Source organism: Opisthocomus hoazin, chromosome 2 (assembly GCF_030867145.1).
Source record: "Opisthocomus hoazin isolate bOpiHoa1 chromosome 2, bOpiHoa1.hap1, whole genome shotgun sequence".
NCBI classification, from domain to species: Eukaryota; Metazoa; Chordata; class Aves; order Opisthocomiformes; family Opisthocomidae; genus Opisthocomus; species Opisthocomus hoazin.
Window position 1 is genome coordinate 53,974,134 of NC_134415.1, and position 23,176 is coordinate 53,997,309.

General features: G+C 38.7%; 1 protein-coding gene across 2 annotated transcripts in view; it reads right to left on the reverse strand.

Moving 5' to 3' along the window:
- CFAP61 (cilia and flagella associated protein 61) overlaps positions 1–23,176 on the reverse strand; it is a 119,461-nt gene that overhangs the window by 45,573 nt on the left and 50,712 nt on the right. Inside the window, exons 17-19 of one of the 2 annotated variants that reach the window (XM_075413687.1) lie at positions 20,398–20,525; positions 5,484–5,582; positions 1,318–1,486 (exon numbers count right to left, since the gene is read on the reverse strand). In XM_075413687.1, coding sequence (XP_075269802.1) covers positions 1,318–1,486; positions 5,484–5,582; positions 20,398–20,525 — 396 coding nt within the window. The remainder of the gene's footprint in view (positions 1–1,317; positions 1,487–5,483; positions 5,583–20,397; positions 20,526–23,176) is intronic. The other variant, XM_075413688.1, reaches the window with a different exon arrangement.

Sequence of the window (23,176 nt, forward strand, 5' to 3'; positions counted from 1 at the left end):
ACTACTCAGTCATATAAAAACAGGCATGACATCAAAAGACCTTACTCACCCAACAAGTAAATCCTCTTAGTCATAATGAATAATGTTTCACTAGGCATTAATTTGACTACTTACCAAATACAGGACAACTTATAAAAAGGATGGACTACAGCTCTGTGTAACAAAACAGAAACCAGATAACAAAAATAATTCCTTCCTATTTTTTGTAGAGTTAAAAGTGAGAATAGATGACGTTAGGTTTTCCTCTTGAAGGCAGATAAAACCCGAGTTATCCTTTGCTGTCTTTATCTTTCTTTCTCCTTCAGCATAGTTACTTCCCATAACTTCTTTTGCAAGTCAGAGTTACCTCCAAACTTCTTTTTCTAGGAGCTCTTAAAGTAATTCAGACCATACTTCAGCTTTTGTTTCATCCCCGTTGAACAGTGAATATGGATTGCTGTTTAAAGCGCGGCTCTACTCTGAAAAGTGATTACAGAAAAACTGGGGCTTTCTTGCTCCACAGACCAGCTGCACACGTGCAGTCCAGACTTCACTATGGGGCTGAACACATCTCACATTCATGTTTGTGACTTACGGTGAACAGCACTGTAAAACCTGTAGACACGTGCTCATTTTGATCTCCTGATTTTAAAGGCAAAACACCTTGCTCATGACTCCTATCCAAAACCACTCAGTAAGGCAAAATCACTGCAGGCAACAGGGCTATACAAAAAATGGCCATTTGGTTTACACAGTTTGAAGGCCACATGATCATGCACAAGCAAGAACAAACCCTGCCCGGGATGTCTGCGTCAAAGCTGAGCCGGCAGCCGGCTGGAGATGAGCTTGATTCCACATTTCACATGTAACTTCAGTCTCACTGGAAACCTAACTGTAACGTACAGCAGCGTGGACATGCCCAGGCACGGTCGCCATGTGAGATGAGTAATTAATTTGATAAGCAACTCTCTTCGTTGCCAAAACTAGGTCAAATGGTGCTAGACCAGCTGGAGTTAAGTCTCCTGTGGCTGGGGCCACATGTCAATTGGGCCTACTCTTCAGCAGGTTTAATGGTCACGGTGGCAAAAAAACCGGCGGTTTTGCTTAGTATCTGACACTGAGTAGTGACATTGCTGGTAGAAAAATTTGTAAAACCTCTCATCTCCTCCAAATTCTATAGCCGCACTGAAATAGTACAACCTGCTACACTGAAGGGCTGCAAACTTTCTGGTTACACACTTGCTAAGGACTACTCTACTGCTTTGCTAATCACAGAAACACTACCCACTGTAAAAATGGAATATATTATTATGTTTTTCACTCTGCACTCAATCTTACCTGGTATTTCTGTCCTGTACAGAGAACAAGGTAGTCATACGGTACTTTCTTCTCCTTGGAAACAACTACATATTTGGCAGCACGATTTATGCCAGTCATTTTACCAACCACAACGTTAACCCAGGAACAAAGTGACATCTGTGCATAATCTTCATCATTAAAACAGTGGCTGCGAAGAAAGAATATCTGTAAGTGACATTTCGGCAGCTGACAGCAGGCATTAATTAGACATCTGGTGAGCCAGCCCAAGTCCCCTAGCAGTTCAAGCCTGCTCTCGCTGTGAGTTTGCAGCAGTCTATAGTCAAAGATTAGGCATTATGAAATACTCAGTTACAAACTGACAACATCCTGCTAAAACCAAACAATCCCTCCCAGCATTGGGGCCATACGACCACATAATTTAAAAAACAAAGTCAGAAATAAATGCTTTACTCTGCTTTTTCTTTGCAGGCTGATGCGAGGAGAAGACTTTTGCACCTGCAAAGAAAATATTTCAACTCCACCAGTAGTAGTTATGGTCAGACACAAATGCAAAGAAGGCACCATTGGCATTTTAGCATCTGTACTCCAAAGTATTAGTCTGAAAAGTTTAAAAATAAATAGAAAGCTAGGAAAACAGCTGTCAGAGCTAGAAGTAAAAGACAGAGATCTCAAACTTTCTCTTGGTGACCCCTTTCCAAATGAACTTTTCCAAAATGCAACAATGACAAATTCTGAAAACACACTAAACTGACCCCCTACCTGCAAACTTTCAAAAGCCGCTAATTCCTCTGCAAGATGAACTGAATATTAAGAGGAATAAAGGAGAAATTACCACATAGGCTATCCAAAAGAAAACAAAATAGCAGGTAAATGAGAGAAAGAGAGACACAACGCAGATGTGAAAAATATTAATCTTTACTAGTTTGTAACTGAACAACAATTTATTCTTAATGAAAATGGGGAAGCAACTTTTGTAATTTCAAAGCAATTACCTTCAGTGCTAGGTAATAAACAATATAAACGCTTGTCTGTTTTAAGAAGCAGAGCCTTGTTCCATATAGTAGTTATGGTTTCCAGGGCTTTTGCCCCTGAACGTCTCGTGGACTAAGTGTTGTCCAAATGAGATGCTCCAACAGAAATCTGATTTTCAGGGTGTGTATGGTGTGCACATCCTGAGCAACACGCTTCCACAGTGTTAATTCAATATCAGTACCAAAAAAATAAGGAATGCAAAATCACTTGTCGATTTTAAAAATCTCAGGCAAGGTCTACTGTTGCAGCTCTTAAATTTCAGTGGTGTTACAGCCTGTTTTCAGTGTAAAGTATCATATATATACATATGTATGATGGAAGTATCAAAGAACTGGAAGCTGCTATTGAGAAACTCAATTTTGAAGAAAAATCCAAACGGAACAAAACCTCTTTTAATGCCTCAGTAATGAAAATTATTTCCAAAGGTCTTTTTTTGTCTCAGAGTATGCCCCCGACCTGCCCAATTAGGCAAATACCAGGATACTTATTTATTATTGCATTTGTACTACCCTCTCTGCTTAACAGACTTCTGGAAAGACAAAGATTCCCAAAGATAAAATACTTCAGTACAGATGTACAATAGGCACATCATTATAAAATACATGAGAGGTAATATTTTTAACAAAGTCCATTATGACTCTTCAACCACCACTGAGTCTCGCAATAGCCCACTATGACAATACAGAGTACGTTGCTGGCCATTCTGCAAATCCAGCTAGACTCAACTCAACACCTTCCTGTTACAGAAAACTTAAACCAGGCAAAAATCTGTTAAATTAGGTTCTTTCAGTAGAATTTAGGATTAATGCTCATTCATAGCTTTGTAGAGGGATGAACCTGGAGGATCTAGTGAAAAAGAATGCAACAGGTCTTAAACAAGCAAAAAAGATGAATGGCTGGTGTTACACAGATGTCTGGTTTATGAGATCAGAGTGACACAGCAAGAAGATGGAACATGCACATCTTGTGTGAGAGGAAGCTGAGTCTCACCCCTGCTAGCACTTCACACCTATGTAACAAGATGGGAATGGCCAATAAAGCAATCCTGGGATTCACCCAGTCTGTGATCTGAAGCCACTGCAGAAAAAAATATTCCATCTACCAAATAAAGCTCATGGCCATTCAGAGGCTCAAGAACTTCACTTTCTATTGATACCGAGCAATGAAAAATACTCCACTGTCTTCCACAGGACTAAATGTAATGTGATTAAATAGAAGGGGACTCAGCTCATGTTCAACATTTGATGCCTTTATATTCTACCAGTGACTGCAGCAGATAATGCTGGAGAGAGACTTCGCACTAACAGCTGTTATTTTGCCATTAGTACCAGAACATACATTCTAAAACAGAGCTGATTGCTACACATTAATTGTTGTTACTGAGTTCCCAAAATTGTCACACAGGATGCCACAGAAACAAATACAGATGCTTTCATGCCCCGAAGAATTTTAGGACCGAATGACCAGGCTTTCTGACATACTCTGCATCCTCTGTACTCACAAATAACAGAGGCAAATAAATAAGGGAAGAAACCCACTGACAATTCTAAGCTGTAATCATGCAGAAATCTATAAATAAAATGGACATCAAGGACAGATGAGGGTTTTCAAAAGCACCTTTATAATTGAGGTGCACACCACCCAGGAGACTGACACTCCAAAATCACAGGGATGCTTTCAAAAATCATACCCTGCCGAGTTCAATTTTCACTCTTAATCTGCTTTCAAATTTTAACAGCTAATTCTGGTGAGGCAGTTATGAACTGCAACTTTCCATCAGGAAGGATGTTTTGTTATTATGACTCTTTTTTACAGTATACTTTGGAAAAAGAGTACATGCATTAATGTGAGCATATAATCCCTTCATTTACTAGATTTGTACTTAAACACACTCCTTTCTACAATACAAAAAATTAATTCAGGTAACTACTTATAAAAAATTCCTTGACAGGGCAACATTCCAAATGAGATAAGGTGGTTTTGAACAGGTTCACATCACACCATTTTCATGTCTTTGTAGAGATTTCATTTTTTAAGGTTCAGCAAGCAGACATTGAGTTGTTCTGTCATTTCAAGGGCTGGCCCTTTAGTGCATTGCCGCCTACTGAGTAAAAGATTTGGTAAAAAACAATGTGCAGGTTCCAAAAAGTCACATGCCAAATCTAAATAAATAAATACTAAGTTTATTTCACAGCTATTCAAAATAACTGATTCATTTTAATTTTATGCTTCTTAATATCCAGATCAATCATCTTCCTGTCTACAGCGAGGATTCCTAGTTACAATTCCAAAATAAAAAAAAACCACATAAAACCAAATATACTAAAATTAAGCGAGAATTATGTGCTGTGAATTTTAATGAGGTAAGATTTTATGTTACTAAATGAAAGATATTTTACCTATCCACAAACAAGAAAACTCATGAAATGTTTGATCACTCACTAGACACCAGCAGAGCTATCTTTTGCAATCTTTCCTTCAGCTGTTGTGCACCAGCCCCTTGGCTCTGCCAGCCCAGGGGAGGTAAGCATAAGGGACAGTACTCTGGCTGGGATTGGAGATAGACTTCCACAGTCCAGGGACTGGCACACAAATAGTTCGCAAGCTGCAGAATTGATGCAGCACAGTTCTTCCAAATTTATCAACAGCAATAATCCTAAATTTTGACCTGTATACTCAGCAAAATTCCCACTATTATCAGTGGGGTCTGCATCTCACCATGCGGCTGCTATAAGTAGATCACTGGTCACCTTGCTAATATGAATTCTTACAGGTTCTTTTGTACAGCATTATTTGGAACCAAACTCATGGAAGTTAAAAACTAAATATATTTTAAAAGCAAGCATACACCTGTTGTCATTCTTCTTTAATGTGGAGATCTAAACAATCTAAAAAGTCTTGGAGAGCAGAGATCAGTGTCCTGGTACAACACAATTGATTGCTGACCTGAAGTTACTGCTTTAGTAATATTTCCCTGGTAATAATGATATGCAACTCCTTTCACAGGCGAGTGAATTTGTATAGACAGACCGGATTATTTTGAGGTTATCTATCTACGTATCTATCTAAAATTTAGGACAAGTTCACAAAGAATTACAAAGTATTATGTTTTCATTTGAAGCTATGGAAGTGTTTAGAGATTAAAATCAAACCTGTTAATTAAAAATCTTCTATGTTTGGAGCCCAGCAGGTCTTTTCCTGGAAGGCCATGAATTGAAATCAAGGTCAGATTGTTGAACTTCAGATGTGGACTGTGGAAAGAAAAAAGAAATGCCACAGATCAACCAGTGTAAGTTTGCTGAGGCTCCATTTGGTACAACCATAATGTGAGTGCATTTCAATGTATGGTTATACACAGTGTTTACAACTTAGCTTCCCAGTAAATCATTCTGACTTTTGAGCTGTACAGCATCCAGTACAATATCGTGTCAACGACAGCGATCTTTTGGCTCCTTCATGTAACTAACAAGCACTGCTCCTAAAAGCTTATGGCAGGACTTACCTTCCATGACTACAAAAGGTGTTCTAAGACCACTGAGTCTTTGCTCAAACACCCTTGCTGTTCACAGCTCACCTTCCATAAACTGCAGGAAAGGAAAAAAGAATTCCTGACAACCAGTAATCTGTCTGCTTCCTGCAACAGGTGTACTGAAATTAGGAGGACATATCAAAGGAACAGCATAGATTTTAATTCCATATTCAGGAGGACAGAGAAAGTAATTCCTTTACACAGGCCACGTACAAAGTGTTTTGTCATTTTGCTAAGATGCACGTGTCTTTGGACTCAAAAAGAATACTTTCCATCGTAGTTTCATTAACACCAGAGTGTGTGTGGCGGAGCAAGACTGACAGTAAGTTGAACTAAATGCGATCTGACATTTAAAAACAAATAAATATTATGAGTGATTAAGCCTTCTAATCTTCAAGGCTTTCTGTAAGTTAAGTATGGATTGATGCAAATGGTACAAAGGAATCAGAATGTTTTTTATCAACCAATGTTAATTTGTTATTCATACGTTTAAAAAATATATTCAAACAAAGTTAAAGGTCATACTTAAACCAAGGAATTTCAAGGTTACGGCTGCCCCTCTCAAAACGCATATTAATAGTTTAATTCTGGATTATGGATTATCTATTGTAAATCTCCATGCATACTCAGGCTGAGTGCAATGTAATAAATAACCTTAATGTAACAGAGTGCATATATTTATACAGATTATGGGCCTGATTCTCATTTAAATTAAGGTCACTCTGCAGAGGTGCGTGTAAGTAGAATTTGCTCTTCATTTATGGCCACATTATGCTGTCTGAGTGATACAAAACAGTCTTCCACGTAAATGAGAGTTAGCCCAATACATTAAGCTGAATTTAAAATGTACAGAATGCCATCTGCACTCACGGAGCACTCCTAGTGGGGTGCAAATGTGAACAATTACAGTAACTTTACACACCTAAATAGTATGACTCCTTGGCATTTAGTTTACATGTAATTATGAGGAAAATTACTACAACAGTACATAAACATCCTAGACATTCTCCTATCCTGCCTGCCCTCATAGCAATGAGGCTTCCTTTCAGCTTAGAGCTGAAATCATCTCTACATGCTGCATTGCCTTTTACCAACAGGTCTTCAAATCCAGGTGCTACAATAACATTAAGTTTAAATTACATTAACAATATTTATGTTGCAAGCAAGCACCAGAAAAATAGCAGAATGAACGTCCTAGGCAACATTAATATGCCCCTCTTGCATGATTGCACTATGATGCACTTTACTGATCTGGCCACATACTACTTTCTTCTGCAGATGCTCTACCTCTATTTAGTCCATACACAGTCATCCAGAATTTCCACAGTCATATGGTATTTGTTCAGTTCTTCCCCATTGAGCGCGAGGCTTCAATTCAGACCTTTCACTCAGTACGATTTACTAACTAACGATTTACTTCTACCTCAGCGCTCCCATGGCATTCCCATATGCCCCAAACATTAATTCATGTTTCCCATTCATTAATCTAGTAGGCATCAAAATGTTGATTAGCATCTCCTTGGAATACTGTGATGAAATGAGTCATATCTTTGATTCCCATTTTACATTGAGTAAAATCAGGGCACAAAGAAAATTGGATTAAAGCTATCAAAAAGGCACGCTGATGTTGGAGGCAGAACTGAAGAGACCCAGAGGCTGGTACCTGGCACTGCCCTGTGCTCAGAGCGTGGGCATGCTGCCCTCCTGGGCCCACGGAGCTGCAGAGCTGCGTGCACAATTGCATGCAAATAATGGTCACATTTGCAAACAGGGAGGTAAAATTCTTCTTCAGCTAAGAATTAAAATTTGTTAAATGTTTAAGCACAGGCTGGCATTTGTGAAAATTACCAGAATATTTAAATAAGTAGAAACCCCTAGTATCTTCTATTACAAAAACTTGATTTCAGAACTGTAGCTGGTATGCCTAACCTTAGGATTTCAAATATATATACAGGCACTTAAATACAAGCCTGAAAACTGCAGGCAAACTGTTGGTACTCAGCCACGCTTACTGTCAGGCACTGGCACACAGAGTTACAGGGAGATAACAAGTTTGACTGTTTTGACCAGCGAATGTTATGCACGTTACCATGCTACCTATATTATTCTTCCCTTTCCTCTATGCAGCATTATTCTTTCTAGGCTAACAAAAGAATGCTTTGCTTATTATGGCTTTTGATTTCTTACTGCTGCGTAAAAGCTCTTAATAACTGAAAAACAACAAAGGCTCTGAGAAACAAGTACTGCATATTAGGAGAGTGAATGTCTTATATGCTTCTAATATATATAACAATGCCTAATATGAAGTATGGCAAAAGCAGAGGTTCTCATCTGGTGAAAGTCTTCAAGTTAAGAGCCTGAACCAACGCAACGTTAAACAAGTGCACCTGCATTTTAGAAGCAAATAATTCCAGCAGGGATTCATGTTGCTGTGGATACAAAGGGAAGAACAGCTCAAAGATACTGGTAAAGCAGGGAGGGATTAGAGTATCTAGGGAAATAAGTAAAAGGTATTGGGTTTCATTGTACAGTTCTAGAGGACAGCTACAAAGAAAACCCTAAACACCCTTGTCCTCAAAATAAAATAGAATTGCCAGTTTACTGTGAGCATGATCAAAGGCACAAACAAAAAAAAGTTTTAGTACATTATTTATATATATCCTGGAATTTGTGAATCTGTTAGAATATTCTTTGTAAATTTTTCTTGATTTTTTGCCTGATGTCTTCCTACTTTTTTTTTTTCCCCTTGTGTGCACGGTGTAATGATGGAGGCTTAGATGGTAGAAACTGCCTGAACAAATGATTTAATTAATCACTTTCATTAAACCCCTCATTATCGCAAATAATAAGTCAAACCACTTTTGTTACAAAAAATACAGTGTGGTAAAGTAGACTACATGAACCTATGTGTTTCATTTTATTTGAAACGAAGCATTACATTTTTTTTTTCCCAGTCATTTCTAAAAACTAAAATAAAAAAGGGTGACAGAAGATAATGCTTTATCTCACTACGAAAATTGGTAACTATGTGCACTATTTTCCTGTATGCACAATCTCTAAACAATAACTTTAATAGCTAGAATTATAAGATATCCAAAAGTAAAATCCTAATTAGGATCTTCCTGTATCCTCAACTTTGCTGCAGCAGAGCTCTTGTAAAAATGGCAGCTCTAGATCATTGTAACAATGGTAACAAATAGTCTGTTTTCAGTACTAGATGTTGAAAATTTACATGTGATAAATTCTTGCATTAACAAAACACTGAAATCAGAGGAATCTCTATCCTGCAACGAAAAAAGGAACCTTAAGATTTTTGTGGGGAAAAAGGAGCCCAGAATGAGAGATGGTGATAAAAGAGAGTCCCAGCAGGCAGCAATGTGGTGTTCAAAGCACAGAAACTCAAAGTGCCCAGGTATGAGTCTCACCGTAAAAGGCAGATATAAACAGTAGTTCTCCTTTTCCCAAATAATATAACCACTTACACAAAGTAGGAAATAGGACTTTTTGTTTGTTTGTTTTTTAAGGAAAGATCAGCACCCCAAATATTTCAAGAACAAAGTAATCTGGACATGACTTAGAGAACACAATTCTCCAAAAGCAGAAGATTTTCTAACGAATTTTCCAGCTTTACACAAAACTTCAAATAGAAATGCTCATCTTAGCAAAAGTTACTAATGTTAAAAATAACAACACAGAAAACTCCACTCACTCATATTTCCACTAAAGGATAAATATGTTACTTAGCACTATAGACTTTCTTGGAGTAATCTTTACAAATAACGTGTTTTCATATTGCCATTACACTAAATTCCTTTTGTTTGCTTGGACAAAGCCCATTGCTTTTTCTGGCGGAGCTGTAAAAGCCTTTACCCTTCTCTCCACTTCCTCCCACTCTCTGGACAGCTATATTTGACTCAGACAAGTAAGAATCAACACAAAATCAAGTGTGAAGACATGTGAAAACATAGCAAAACCCTTTCCCTTTATGATGCTACATGATGCCATTCTAGCAGTATGAAGGCTCTGCAACTGATCCTACAACATTTGGTTATTAAGCTTTTAGTAAGAGAGTCAGTAACAGAAGCAGCAGAAAGGGTTTATTGTTTGTATCAACAATTACCAAAGGCGTCTGTTCTCAAGAACCTTATGTAAGTGCATCAATTACAGACCTCAGAACAGGATTTCAGCTTAACTGCTGACCAACAGATGTCCATCTAGAAGTTATCCCTCTTTAATTACGAGTAAACAAAGATAAGCCAGTTCTCCATTGGATCAACCTTAAGAAAAAGTGTTAAGATTGTGAACGAATTTGCTCAATGAAAGAAGGGATAACAATAAAGTCTTTACTGGGATACTTTTCAATGCAGGGGTCAAGAAACAGGTTTTCCACATATTCGTTTGTTCTATTAACTGCACCCATGATGACTCTTCATCCCAAGACCAGCAACAGACATATCAAGAACACCACAAACTGAAATGTAAAGATAAGTGAATCTAATTGTCAGTAGCTCATATTTAATTCGACTGCCACTTTCGACACCAGGGGACAGATAGTCAGTTGCTTACTTCAGTAGAATTCACATCTTTTTCTTCCTGGAACAGGACTATTTCCATTCCAAGACAGGCTACAACATTGATGAAATTCACCATCCTTTTCAATTTTAGAAAACACTCTTCTAAATTGTTCAGAACAGAGATTAAAAGGAAAATGTTTGGTTCTGATTTTGATTTTTAAAAAATTCAAGATGTATTTTCTTTAAAAAGAGCTGCTTTTTTTTAAATGACACCTCAGCAAAACGTTTTGTTGTGCCCGATTACTTCCTGCTGATAGCAAAACAACATTCTCCCTTCAAAAACTCACATTTTGATGGAACAGTGCTTTTTATTAAAGTACTGTTTTTTCAGAAACTTCCCACCAGGTTTAGTGTCAATTAATTTGATCAGATGCTGTATTCCAAAGAAGGGCAGCCTATAAGCCCAGGCCATGAAAGCCATCGCTGTCACCACTTTTGACATCTTAGCAAGAATCCATTAAAAAGCTAAGTAATATTTACTTTGAGCTTTGACTAGCACCCTTCAAGGATGCTGTGAGTGTTTCTCTCTCCCCAGCTGGCAGCTCTTCCTCATTGGGTCTCTCTCCAAACTTTGAACCTGATGGTTTGATTCTACACAGGTTTTGGAGGCACCTCCTAGGTGTTGAAGTCTAGAATCCACTAACACAAGACCAAAAAAAGTCAATCAAAAACTCCACAACAACCCACAAACTTTCCATAAACTTTATAAGCACCATTTTGAAGAGAACTACATTTTTTGACCCCACTATAGCTACTGAAAGATGTTCTTTTTCCACAGTGATAGTTCTCTCCAACGTCTGGCCCACATTTGTTGGGTGCCAATTTATATCTGCTTGAACTGGATAAGGACATCGATCATGAACTTAAATAGTTAGGGGTTTTGTTTGTTTCTTTTTAAGATAGGCTTATTCTTGCAAAGCTTCTGTTGCCCCTGGAATTGTCACTTTACCTCCTTTTGTTCAACAAATATTTTCTGCTTCCTTCTTTGCTCTCACTAAAACCTGTGTCCCCTCTCTGATCTTAGCTCATGTGGTGCCCCTCCTCTGTGGGCGTCAACCCTTCTTCAACACCCCATCTCAAAAGCTGTTCCTTTACAGTTAAATTTTGATTCTCCTGCTAGGTTAGATCAATTAGTCCTCTTTTTTTTTTTTTCTCCTTGAAGTGGTTAGTCGCAGATTCCCTTCCAACTTTAATGCTTGCCTCTCTTTTGTCCTCTGTGCTGACCCTTTTCCTAGACAATATAATCGAAAACATTAGCAACTCTGCTGCATTCCAATACTTTTATTAATTTCTCCATTTTTAGGCAGCTTTACATCACCCCATGATCTTGATTTCTCCTTGAACGTTACCTGTTTTTTTCCAGTTTCTTCTTTCAAATTCCCATCCATATCGTAACTCACTGCTTTTATCTCTTCTAACCACCGCTCATTTCCCAGCAACTGTTTTTGCTTTCCTCACCTATGTCAACTGAGCTTTGCCTATTCTTCTTTGCACTATACTTCTCTAGTGATTGTGTCTCTTTACTGTAATTCAGTCAAGTCCTTTCTCCTTTGTTAGACTAATTCTTTTCCACACTTTGCTTCTCAACCCATATTGACCTTTGCAATTTTACCTCTAAGCTCTTCTCCCTCCCTTAACCACCTCTCGTTAAGCTTTCTTCTCAGAAACCTCTTTGACTCTGCATCTTGCAAGTACTTGCAAGGTGTATACCAGGCTTTGATCGTGCGTATCAGTTAAAGCATGTAACATGCAAACACTGGGGTAACAGCATTTAAGAGCAAACTTCTAACACAACTTAAAACTCAGTCTTAGGTACTTGCTTATTTCTATATTTGCCTATTTAGTCATTTAGACTAACATCACTCCAGACTCAAATGTGAACTGCCTTAATATTGTGCACTGAGAAACAACATGAGCATAAACTGAATTTTTGTGGCAAAGTATAAACCAAATTATGACTTGTCTGACAACCCAGCTACAGATTTCTTAGGAAGCTCTGTCAAAAAATATAGTACTCGCTCAAGACCTGCGGTATTTCCAGGATCTAGCTTATTAGAATCATCTTGGCAAAGTCCTTACACAATATGAACTGTTATGTGAAAGGACAGGAAAATCTAAAGAGCTCTTTCCTTGGCCCATACAAAATACATAGCTGAATCAGACACCCCCATCTACTTCTGTGGGAACATCCACAGCTATGAAGTTTACAAGATTAGCACTATCATCCCAAATGTAAGTTGGCTTTGAATTTGACCACGTCAAAGTACCATCCAACCACTGTTTTAGCGAGAGCATTTCCTTACTAAAATTTCAATTTCCAAATCCATAAATGTTTCAGCATTTCATCCTGTTCCAAGTATAAAACAGGGCAATTATTTTTCTAGACAGAAAATGAGGGATATCTGATGACGGCCTTGGTAGTTACAGTCTCTAGCTGTTTAAACCTAATCACCTGGCAGATTCAAAAATCACAGTTGAGAGACATCAGCACCATTTTCCACAAATAAAGATGCCATAAATTGGGCAGTAAAACTAGAGCGTGGATAAAATTTTGCTGCTTTGTCTGCTCCTGTGTGAATGTTTCAGTGTATATCATACAATGCAAATTCCAGATTGTTAACAGGACATTTCAAATATTACTGACCAATCACCCATGTCACAACTAAGGGGCTTTTTTTATGGCTGTCTACTTACCAGACCAAATTTTTCCATATTATTGCAGAGAAGATTAATATTTTGACTCTGTGATGTTGTTTGGCGCAGATTTGGCAATACCGCTTTCACTGAGATGAAAAAGTATGCATCCTAGAAAAGCCCATGGATGTCAAAAGACAGACTTCCCTTGAATTCTAAGTACTTGAGGTTTTTGTCCTAGCTTATGGCCAAAGACCATACATTCTTCTGACAGCAAGAGCACACAGAAAGAGAAGATGCTCATAAAAGTTGCATGTTCTGAGGCACCACCCCAGAGCCATGTCCTCTTGACAGAAAGCTGGCAGCCCTGGAAGGACAGGGACATGGCTGGGAGAGGAGTCAGCTGGGCCAAAATTCCAGATCTCAAACATCTGCATGTAGCAGCTGCGGATATGGGCCTCATAGCACCTCCAGCCCTGGCAGCCCGATGAGCACAGCTGCCTTGCTGATATTGCGTCCCTGAACGTAAAACAGCTCTGAGAGGTGCAGCACCACAAAGCCATGTATGTAATGCCCATCTTTTCACCAGGGCAACATGATACTTCTCCAGCAGCTTCTTCCCTAATGACTCATGCCCTGTAGCTCACATGAAACTGAATTTCTGCCTGATTAATGCAGAGATGCTACTGACCATTGCACTCCTAGGGAAACAAACCATACAACATGATGTGTTACAATTCACACCACAATGCAGTGCGGTAACATGGGTACTAGAAGCAATTCAACTACAGCACTGTGGAGCTCCATCTAACCTAATCAATCCTCGTTCGAAGTTTGGGGAATCTAGATAACACAGCATGCAGTAAAGATTCACTATCTCATTACTATATCTTATGTACTCCCAAGTCTCATTTCAATGTAAACTGCATCCAGACCTTTCTTCTTCATGGGATCTAGAGGGTAATCACAGCAATCCAGAAAAGGAACCTTAAAATTTCAGTTCAGCAAACACTCAGAAAAAACAAGCAGCTACCTTCAAATAGTGATCTTTATTCGTCATAACTCCGACTCCGCGCCTGTGAGAGCACATACATATGAACAGGAATCAAATCTACACACATCACTAGAGGGAAAGATCACAGCTTAACCAGACAATTAATTTTTTCTGTACTGTAGTCTAAACAGTCTTGTGTGCTTCAAACCCAACCTGTAGGCAATTTATAGAATGCTTTGAAGAACTCAGTAGTTACACCTCCACAACAGCTCCAGGAAACAAACTTCAAACAAGGAAAAATAAAAATGAACAGAAGAGAAAGTACATCTCTGCCATCGCTTTAGCAGAGAACTGGAAAACCTACATGTAGTGTTTGCACTTGGAATGCTTCTTTATTTGCTTTGAATTGCATCGACCAGAGAGCTACCAGATGCCTCGGGTAGTCAGGTTACCAAGCTCTGTACAGAGCAGCTGAAACAGCCACGCTAATGTCACACGTAGTCACCAGGAGAGGTATGATAAACACAAAATACAATTCTATAAAAATTCTTGTGACCGATTTCAATTTTGAAACAGGCATTTACAAGAAAACTACTATTTGCAAGACCAGTTTTAACATGCAACGAGAAGTTATGAGTATTCATATATAAATGGTAACAAAAGAAAATCTACTAATACTTATGAATTTAAAGTGTAAAAGAATAGTTTGGGCTCTGACAAATGTTTGCATATGTTTAAAGGGCAAGTACCTAAGGTTGAAATAATCTTATTTAAAACTGAAAACTGTCTCTAAATCAAGAATAAAACTATAAAATAACTACATATCAATGCTAATTGAGTATCACTTCTTGGCAGAGGCATGTCAAATGGCTGTTAGGAAGGCTGATCTTGACCCATATCCTCTCCCCTAGTTTATGTCTGGTATCAGTCACTGACAGTGTTCATTGTGATCCTGACTGCACAACAAGGCGAGATATGACCTATCTTATTTATCTCTGTCACAACTTCATCTCTATTCACCAGAAATGATGGAAGGCAACAATGACTGAAGGACGCAGGCCCGGTGACACTGAACACATGGTCGACTACAACATTGTTCTGGATTTGCCTTGGTATGAAAAAAAGGCAGTCAAAAGGAAGCTCATGTATACCAATTCATGTGGCAAAGATAGATAGTATAAAACAATGAAGATCACTAAACCATTCATTACATGTTAGCTCTGTGATCAGCAAGTAAGCACTAACTATTTAATTAGTCAACTAATTAGTGACAGGCAACATGGAAGGCTTCAGATGTTCTCAGACAAATGCAAAGATAAAAAGCCTAATTAAACAGCAAGCATTATGCTAACTATTGCCAAACTGGACAGATGTGCAGGATATTGTATAATACTGTGCTGCCAGATAACGGCAGTTGTAGCTGTTCTGTCAGAAACCGTGTTTTAAAAATCCCTGCCATTTCTACGCTAATCTTAGATACCTTTAACTCACAAAGGGAGAAACCGTCCTGCTGACAAAAACTCACAGATTCACTGTGTTAGATTCTAATTCTACTTTAAGAAAAAAGTTCAGGGCTTTGACAAAACTATACTTCAATCCATTTGCTTTTTAAATGCAGTAATTATTTTAATGCACCCACACGGAAAGGGAAATACATTTCACAACATTTTCATACTAAATATTGTGATCTTAGCCTCCATGCGTTTACTGCTATTTTGTGTAGCACATTATGTATATTTCCAACATCCTCAGAGAATAAGTCATTGTTTACACCAGAGGTTGGATTAAGAAGGTTTTCAAAATCATGGATTAAAAGGGGTTTTCCCTATAATCAGAAGACAATAACGCTTTCCACAGCTATATGCAAAGAGGTGGATAAAAAGCTAATTGGTTCACTACACTAGAACCAATGACAAGATACTGCTGTGAGCAAGCTTTTTGCGTTCTTGCAGCCAAACTTCAATCACCTGCTGTCAGGGCATACCAGTTATCATGCTGTTCCATGAATCATCCACCAGAATAAACTGAAAACGCTGGGTTTTTTGAATTGTATGTTCTTCTGGCCTAATGCTGCTGCCATGACCATCGTTCTTAAATTATCAAAGAAAAGCAGTAGAAATAAAAAAAAAAAACCCTGCCCTCCTGGCAAATTAGTATTTAGCAATGAGGTTATTTTTTAAAGCATCTCAGTACTTGGGAATATGAAAAGAGTAAAATGCTGGGCTACGGCTTACGTTCATCAGCATATACATTTAGGGGAACACTGGTTTAACTGAGGACTATGCAACTCAGTATCCCAAATTCCAGCTATTCACGAGTTTTTAAATAAATTTAACTGCAGTTGATCTTTCTCCTGCTAAACCTCACCTCTAAGAATTGGTGTTTGCAGAACCCTGAACTGAACTCATTACTCCTTTTCTCATATTCATAGGTACTGATATTCTGTATTCATGAAAACAGATTTTACACTTGCAAATCATTTTCAGATACAATTTCCATTCAATACTTGCAAGTTGAATATTTAAAACAGCCTTTTCATTTATCAATTCAGTATATGCATACTTGATCTCAGTGACGATGACAAGAAAAGGGTAACTTTTAAATTAGACTCCTTTTTAGGGTCTTCATTCATGATAATTTGTCAATGTTAGTGGCTCATAGTACTGCAAGTGTAAGTGGGGGCATGCACATATTTACCAGAATGTCTGATAAAACTCTTTTCCTTGTAATTTTTTTTTTCCTCGTAATTTTTTTTTTTTCCCTCCTCTACAAGACCAGGTCACTAAAAGGAAACTAAAAAGAAATAAAACTCGCATTTTAGCTTAACCTCTCTTCGGAGCTTCTTTGACTCGATTCACTCTGATGCCAAAAGGGCGCTCTCCCCACATCCTACAACAAAGGCCAGTCAGCACTAAGAGTTTGGAGGGCAGAGAACAATAGAGGCTGAGACTCCGCTTGCTGGGCTGAGCTGCTTTTTCACAAGGCGAGTATTTGTTCAGTTGCTACTTCTGCTTTAGGACTGGAGGTCACTCAGTTTGCACTGCTTTAACAAACGGTCTGATGCGGCAGCAATTTATATAAGCATTGTCTTAGTGCTAGAGAGTGACCTAAGTCCTGGCTTTGTGCAAGGGGAAGCATATAATTGCACTGCCCAGGAGGAGCCTCGTGCAGGAATTGTGGGAATCGCAATTCCTTCCCTGCTTGCCATGCTCCTGCAGGGAAGTTAATTACTGCAGCAATTTATGATGCAACTCGCTCCCCCCTTCCACAGCGTCTCAGCTCCGCTGCCCAGCTCGCTGCAGCTCCGCACGTGTTGGAGAGCAGCAGCCCAGGCGCAGCCTCCGGAGCCGCTTTCGCACCTGCACCTCCCGAGAGCCGCCGTGCACACGAGGAGGGAGCCCGGGCTCTGCCTGCGTTACTGCCAGCACGGCCGCCACCATCGTCCGCCTGTTTCTTGAATAAAAAATTCACATGCATCCTAAAGAGAAGTAGCACTGTAGCTGAAAACACATGTCTGCATGTGGTTACACTCCAAGAAAAAAATATCAGCAGGAGATATTTGTTTGAATGGTGAAACACGAATAATGAGATCACCTTCACTGACCTAGCGTTAGATTAAGCACAACAGATGCAGTTCTCCAGGGCTCAGAGTACCCCGAGCGTTAGGAAAAAGCTTCCCCTATAGGTCATTCCACATACTCATCTGCAGCATTTCTGCACTGCCCTTTGAAAGAATGGGCACCGATTTGGGTGCATCAGCGCTCTGACCTCTGCGACGATCTCTGGTTCCAGAAACTCCAACTGCAAGGTAATGAGCCACAGCGAAAGGCTGAGGCAGCATTCTGTAAGACAACAGTTCGCAGCACAAGGTCCCCCTTTGCAGCATGGATTATAAAGCTCATTTTCGGTTTGGGTGGATGAGAAGCGGTGCCCACAGCTGCTCCGCGGCACTGCTCACAGAGCGACAGCGCTGAACTTCCCCAGGAGCTCTCTGCCGTGGCGGACGTGCTGCGAGCGCCAGTGCCGCTGCCCCAGCACAATGGCAGCGAGAGGCAGCCTGTGCAGCTCGCAAGTGAGGAGAGGTAATTCGCTGTTCAATGAAAAATATATTTCTTCAGCCTCAAACAAGTTGAAAACACTTGTAAAATCTAGTGCTAATAATTGTTATGTAGGTAAGTGAATTACATTTGTGTGTTTCCATGGGGACTGATCATGTAAAATAATTAAGTATGAAGAATAATGAGGAGAAAACTACTTCCCCTTTTTAAGGATTAGGGGCTTACAAATTGATTCAGTCTAGCTATTTTTAGTGCATGTAACCTTTGCAAAGAATATTAGAAAATTATGAGTAAATTAAACTAAATTGTATTAAAAGGCCTTCACATTGATCAGGAGACTTTATTTGCTGCTGATGTGAAAATTAAAAAAATAATATTTCTTAAATTTATACATATATTAATATAAATTATGTGACATTTTGCACCAAGTGCTGACTGCTTGCTTTTTGTGTTCTCAGAGCAGTACTCCATTTCTCTTAAGCGGGAGCACTCCATTTGTGCAGCGCTGAAGACAAGCACCCTCTCTTCTGTACAAGAAGGACATGTACTGCAAGAACTCTTTGCTAGAATAGGGTTCAAACAAAACTTCTGGCTGAAAAGTCTTGGCTGAGGTACCTCAGAGGAGAAACCTATAAAGGACTGCCCTGCAGACACAATACTATCTGTATGTCCTTTCACTACAGGAAGACTTAGCTTCTGGCTGACAGACTTGGAGTGTAAGTATGCTTTGTTTTTCCCCAAACAGTATTTTATACTGAAGTGTAGTATATAAACACCACAGGATGAATAACAAGAAAGCGCCTAATAACTCTAAAGTACATTTTAAACTGAGTTGTGAGTGAAACTGAAAGCCTAAAAGGTGCTGAGAACAGGAGGATGAGGAAAATTATTTTACCCCAACAGCAGATGCTCTACAGGAAGTCAGGAAGTAAGAAAAAAAGAGCAAGAAGCAGGTATTTTTAATTTGCTGCTCCAGCAATATAACAACATCCATAAAGCACTTCTTTTTCTTCTCTTGCCATACTGATATTTTAATTTGTGATGTTATTAATCGTTGTTGTAGAAATACAAACTCTTGGCTTAACTGAAAAAAACAGGCAAAATTTTCAGTTCTCTACCAACCATAAAAATGCCAGCCACCCTCAGTTTTTGTAGCAAACATTTTGTTGTAACAATCACATCCAGAATTTGAATTTTATATTCATTTCTACAAGTCTTTCAAGACATTTCTAGTACATATGATTATTCTGTGAGGAAAACAACAATTGCATTCTCACATATGCAGTCTCACTTCCTGATAAACCCCTGAAACTGGTACAGAGAGGGTACTGGCATAGAAGGTGCAAGCAGTGAGATATCAGAGAGCCAGCGCCCCTGTCCTACCTTTGGCAAGTCTGTAAAACAGCAGAGCTCATCCACAAGTTTACTCTGGCTTAGACAGTGGAAGGTATAAAAACAGTTGCATACATTTATTCCCCTTCTTGACCAGTTTACACAGTTTATTTACTCCAGTTTGGATAACTCAAGGTAACCACAGCAATTCAATTTGCAGTTTTACTGCTGAAAAATTCTTTAATGTATGCTGACGGCCTGTGCTCTTGGTGGGCCACCAAGCAGGCTGAGACTGCCAGAGAGCAGTGCTCTCTGCTAGACCCTTCCCACACCCCCTCTAGGGTCTACAGCAAAAATGGCAGAAGGGCCAGAAATGACAATTTTTTGGTTCCTGAACAGTCCCAAACATTAAAAGCCTCCTCAGAATCCAAGGTATCAAAAGGTGTTATCAGAATCAAACGAATCACAGTGAGATTACAACTCAACAAGCTTATGTCGTACATTTCTGCACAACTCTGAAAACACAGCAACACAACAAGATAAGAGAAGGGAGGGATTCAGACAGTGATTTGTGATCCCACTGGGCAGAACTAGCTTTAAAGATCAATACCGCTTTGGAGCACATATGAAGGGCTGTGGTCTTCACCTCCACCAATAGCATTTTTGTATAAGAACACCAGTCAAAGAGAAAAGTATGCGTAATTCTCATTTTCAGAGTGCCCTCACCTCGAGGATCTACAAGCAACTTTGTCAGCGCTTCTGAATTCCAGCGTCAGCCAGGATGCAAGCACTTACATCTATTATATCTGCAGATGCTCAGACCTTTAGCATCTAGTACTTGGATACGGACTCAAAGCACGCTTCCAGTTGGAGGAAGCGAGCCCCTTCAAACAAATGGTAACATATTTTCTTCTTGGTAAAGGAAATAAAGTTTAAAAAACTTACCAAAAAATGAGCGTTTCTAAAAAAGAGATTCCAACATCAGATGCACCAACCACCACAATTCTGGTGTTGATAGATGCTTTAGATTCCAGTACCAGCTTTTGATTTATGTGGTTCAAAGAATAACTCAACTGTAAAAAAATACATAAAATGACATAGAAATGCATTAATAAAAACCCAGCAAAAGTCTGCTAGGAATCATTAAACCATCAGTAATGCATTACCTTGCATTCATACAGAACTTATTACGGCTCACTGACATGACTAATACTATGATTTTTCTGTGCACAGCACAAGACAACACAGTAGATAAATGGTATTAAAATGTTGAAATATGTGCATGTTTAATAGGTCACAGAAAATTTGCAGAGCTTAATGGTCTGACTTCTCCTGGAAAAGATGCTATGGAGTCCTTGTAAGAGAGGAGAAAACACTGCCTCTTCTATAATTTATCACCATTTGCTAACACCTGGGGAACATATATTTACATAACGTTAAGGCCATTTTTGTAACTTCTAGAGCAGTTTTTACTATTGCTGTTTTATTTATGGAAATGGTTTTACTTGTAAATTAATTAGGAACTTATATCTCAACTGTTTTTGTGTGTTTAATTGAAAACTCTCTTCCAAAATGATAGAATTAGCCTTCTTTTTTCTTAAATACAGAGGAGCTACACCGAAAGCCAGGCTGTCAAATGAGTAAACTAGCATCTCAACGCCACTGAGATCAATACTATAGCCAAAAATCTTACTATAAAATTTTTAAGTACTAGCTTTTCAGTTTCAATTCTTCTTAATGCATACACTGGTTAAGACAATAAATTCCATGTAATTTTTTTTTTTTTTTTTTTAATTTATGTCTCTGGGTCTCACTAGCTAACAGAGATTCTCGAAACAAACATGCAAGAATGGGTCAAGAGATAATACTGCATTGGACAATATTTTTTTTCCTGCCTTGAACTATATTTAGTTTTCAAATTTCTGATGAAAGACACGGAAATACTTTCCAACTTGCAGCACAACACACTTTGCGTTTTTCTTATTGCTTTGGGTTGTATACATTCCCATTTCACAGAATGCATAACTGCAGATTCACAAATGAACTGAAGAGACACACAGAAAATGGAGCTACTTTTACTATTTGTCAGACACTTCTATATATTTTAGCTGTGTCACTTAGGCAGGAAGCAACCTAAGACTTCTAACAGGTTTTCCTCTATTACAAATAGCAGACAGAGGGTTAATAAAATTAAGTCCTCTAAATTCCTCCTATGAAATTACAGCAGAAATATATTCTCTATATATTAGTTGATAGAGTAACTTAATATACAAAGAATAAGCATTTTATTTTAAAGCCATGGTAATGACATTGGCCTTCTCAAGAAGCATGTGGCACACTGAGATCCCCAAGAGATCTTTTACCCCATGTCTTTGCAATGGTGGAGACCCACAGCTGAGATTTCAGCGCAGCCTCACTATAGAAGGTGGAGGATTGTCTGTATAACACACTAGAAAGCTGTCCTACACCTTAAGGAAGGATAATGGACCAACTACTTCTAAACTATCATCACTGCATAGCAAGTAATCTAAAATGTGGCAAAGGTAAACGTTGTCTTTGGTCAGGCAACATTATTTTTTACCGCCAGATAAATGCTCTTCTGGTTGCAGTTCATCACAGTGCAATGATGACATCCAGTGGCGAGCTAGATTCATCTCAGGGAGTGGACTTCACTAAGAAAATTCCAGAAGATATCTTAAGAAGTATACTAGCCTGTGGTGGCTGCTTAATGGAGAAGTCAAATGGTGTGAAACCTAGCACATGCCCGCAGTCTCACAGGCAGCTCTGCACCGAGGAATGACTTGACTGCCAGGGCTAAGCCACAGAACAACTGTAATGCTGCCCAAATTGTTGTTATATGAGACACCTACCAGTCTCTGCGAACAAGCCTAATGATCTAACCCAAACCCAGAGCTTTTCAACATGGTTAAAAACTTCTTACCGCTGGATTTGCCAGTAAAAAGGGTTTTGATCATAAATGAAAATATATCCATAACATTTCCACATTTCAGAAACTGAAAAAAACTTTTATTGAAAATGTGCATCACTGGAAGAGATTTCAAGAAGTGAGAAGAACTGATGACAATTATTAAAGGCATCCCCCAATGCTTAAAATAAAACTTGGACTATTTTTTTTGTAACCTACTGAATGGGTACACACCAGCTACAATGTTTGACACTGTTCTGCAAGCGCTGACACTTGCGGAGATCTCATGGTACCACCAACAGGTGTTGAGGATACTATGCTTAAAGGCTCTAATCTTGGTATTCAAATTCGTTGCGCTTGTGAACTCTGCAGACAACAACTCTGACAGGCTTTTTTACTGCACACAGAGTTGCAACTTTCTACAAAAGCAATGCCTTCTGGAGGAAAAATTATTAGTGATGTTTTTGCTGATATGTGGCTTTTAACAAAATTAATAAAATGGTAAAAAGAACATGGAGAGAAACTACTTGTAATATACCTAATCAATCAAAATAACTAGACATGAATATCAGCAGCTAATAGGATAAACCCAATAGACCTTACAGCAATGCCAAGTTCAAATATCTCTTTCTACTGCAGTGCTGTGTTGTTGTTGTGTTGTTTTTTTTTTTAATGTACTCCAACAACAAAATACAAAGTAGTAATACAATTTTCTAGGGAAGAGTCGTATCTAATTTATGAAATGGCTTCTGTATCAATGATACAAAGGCAGCATATGAGTCGAATATAACCGGTTTT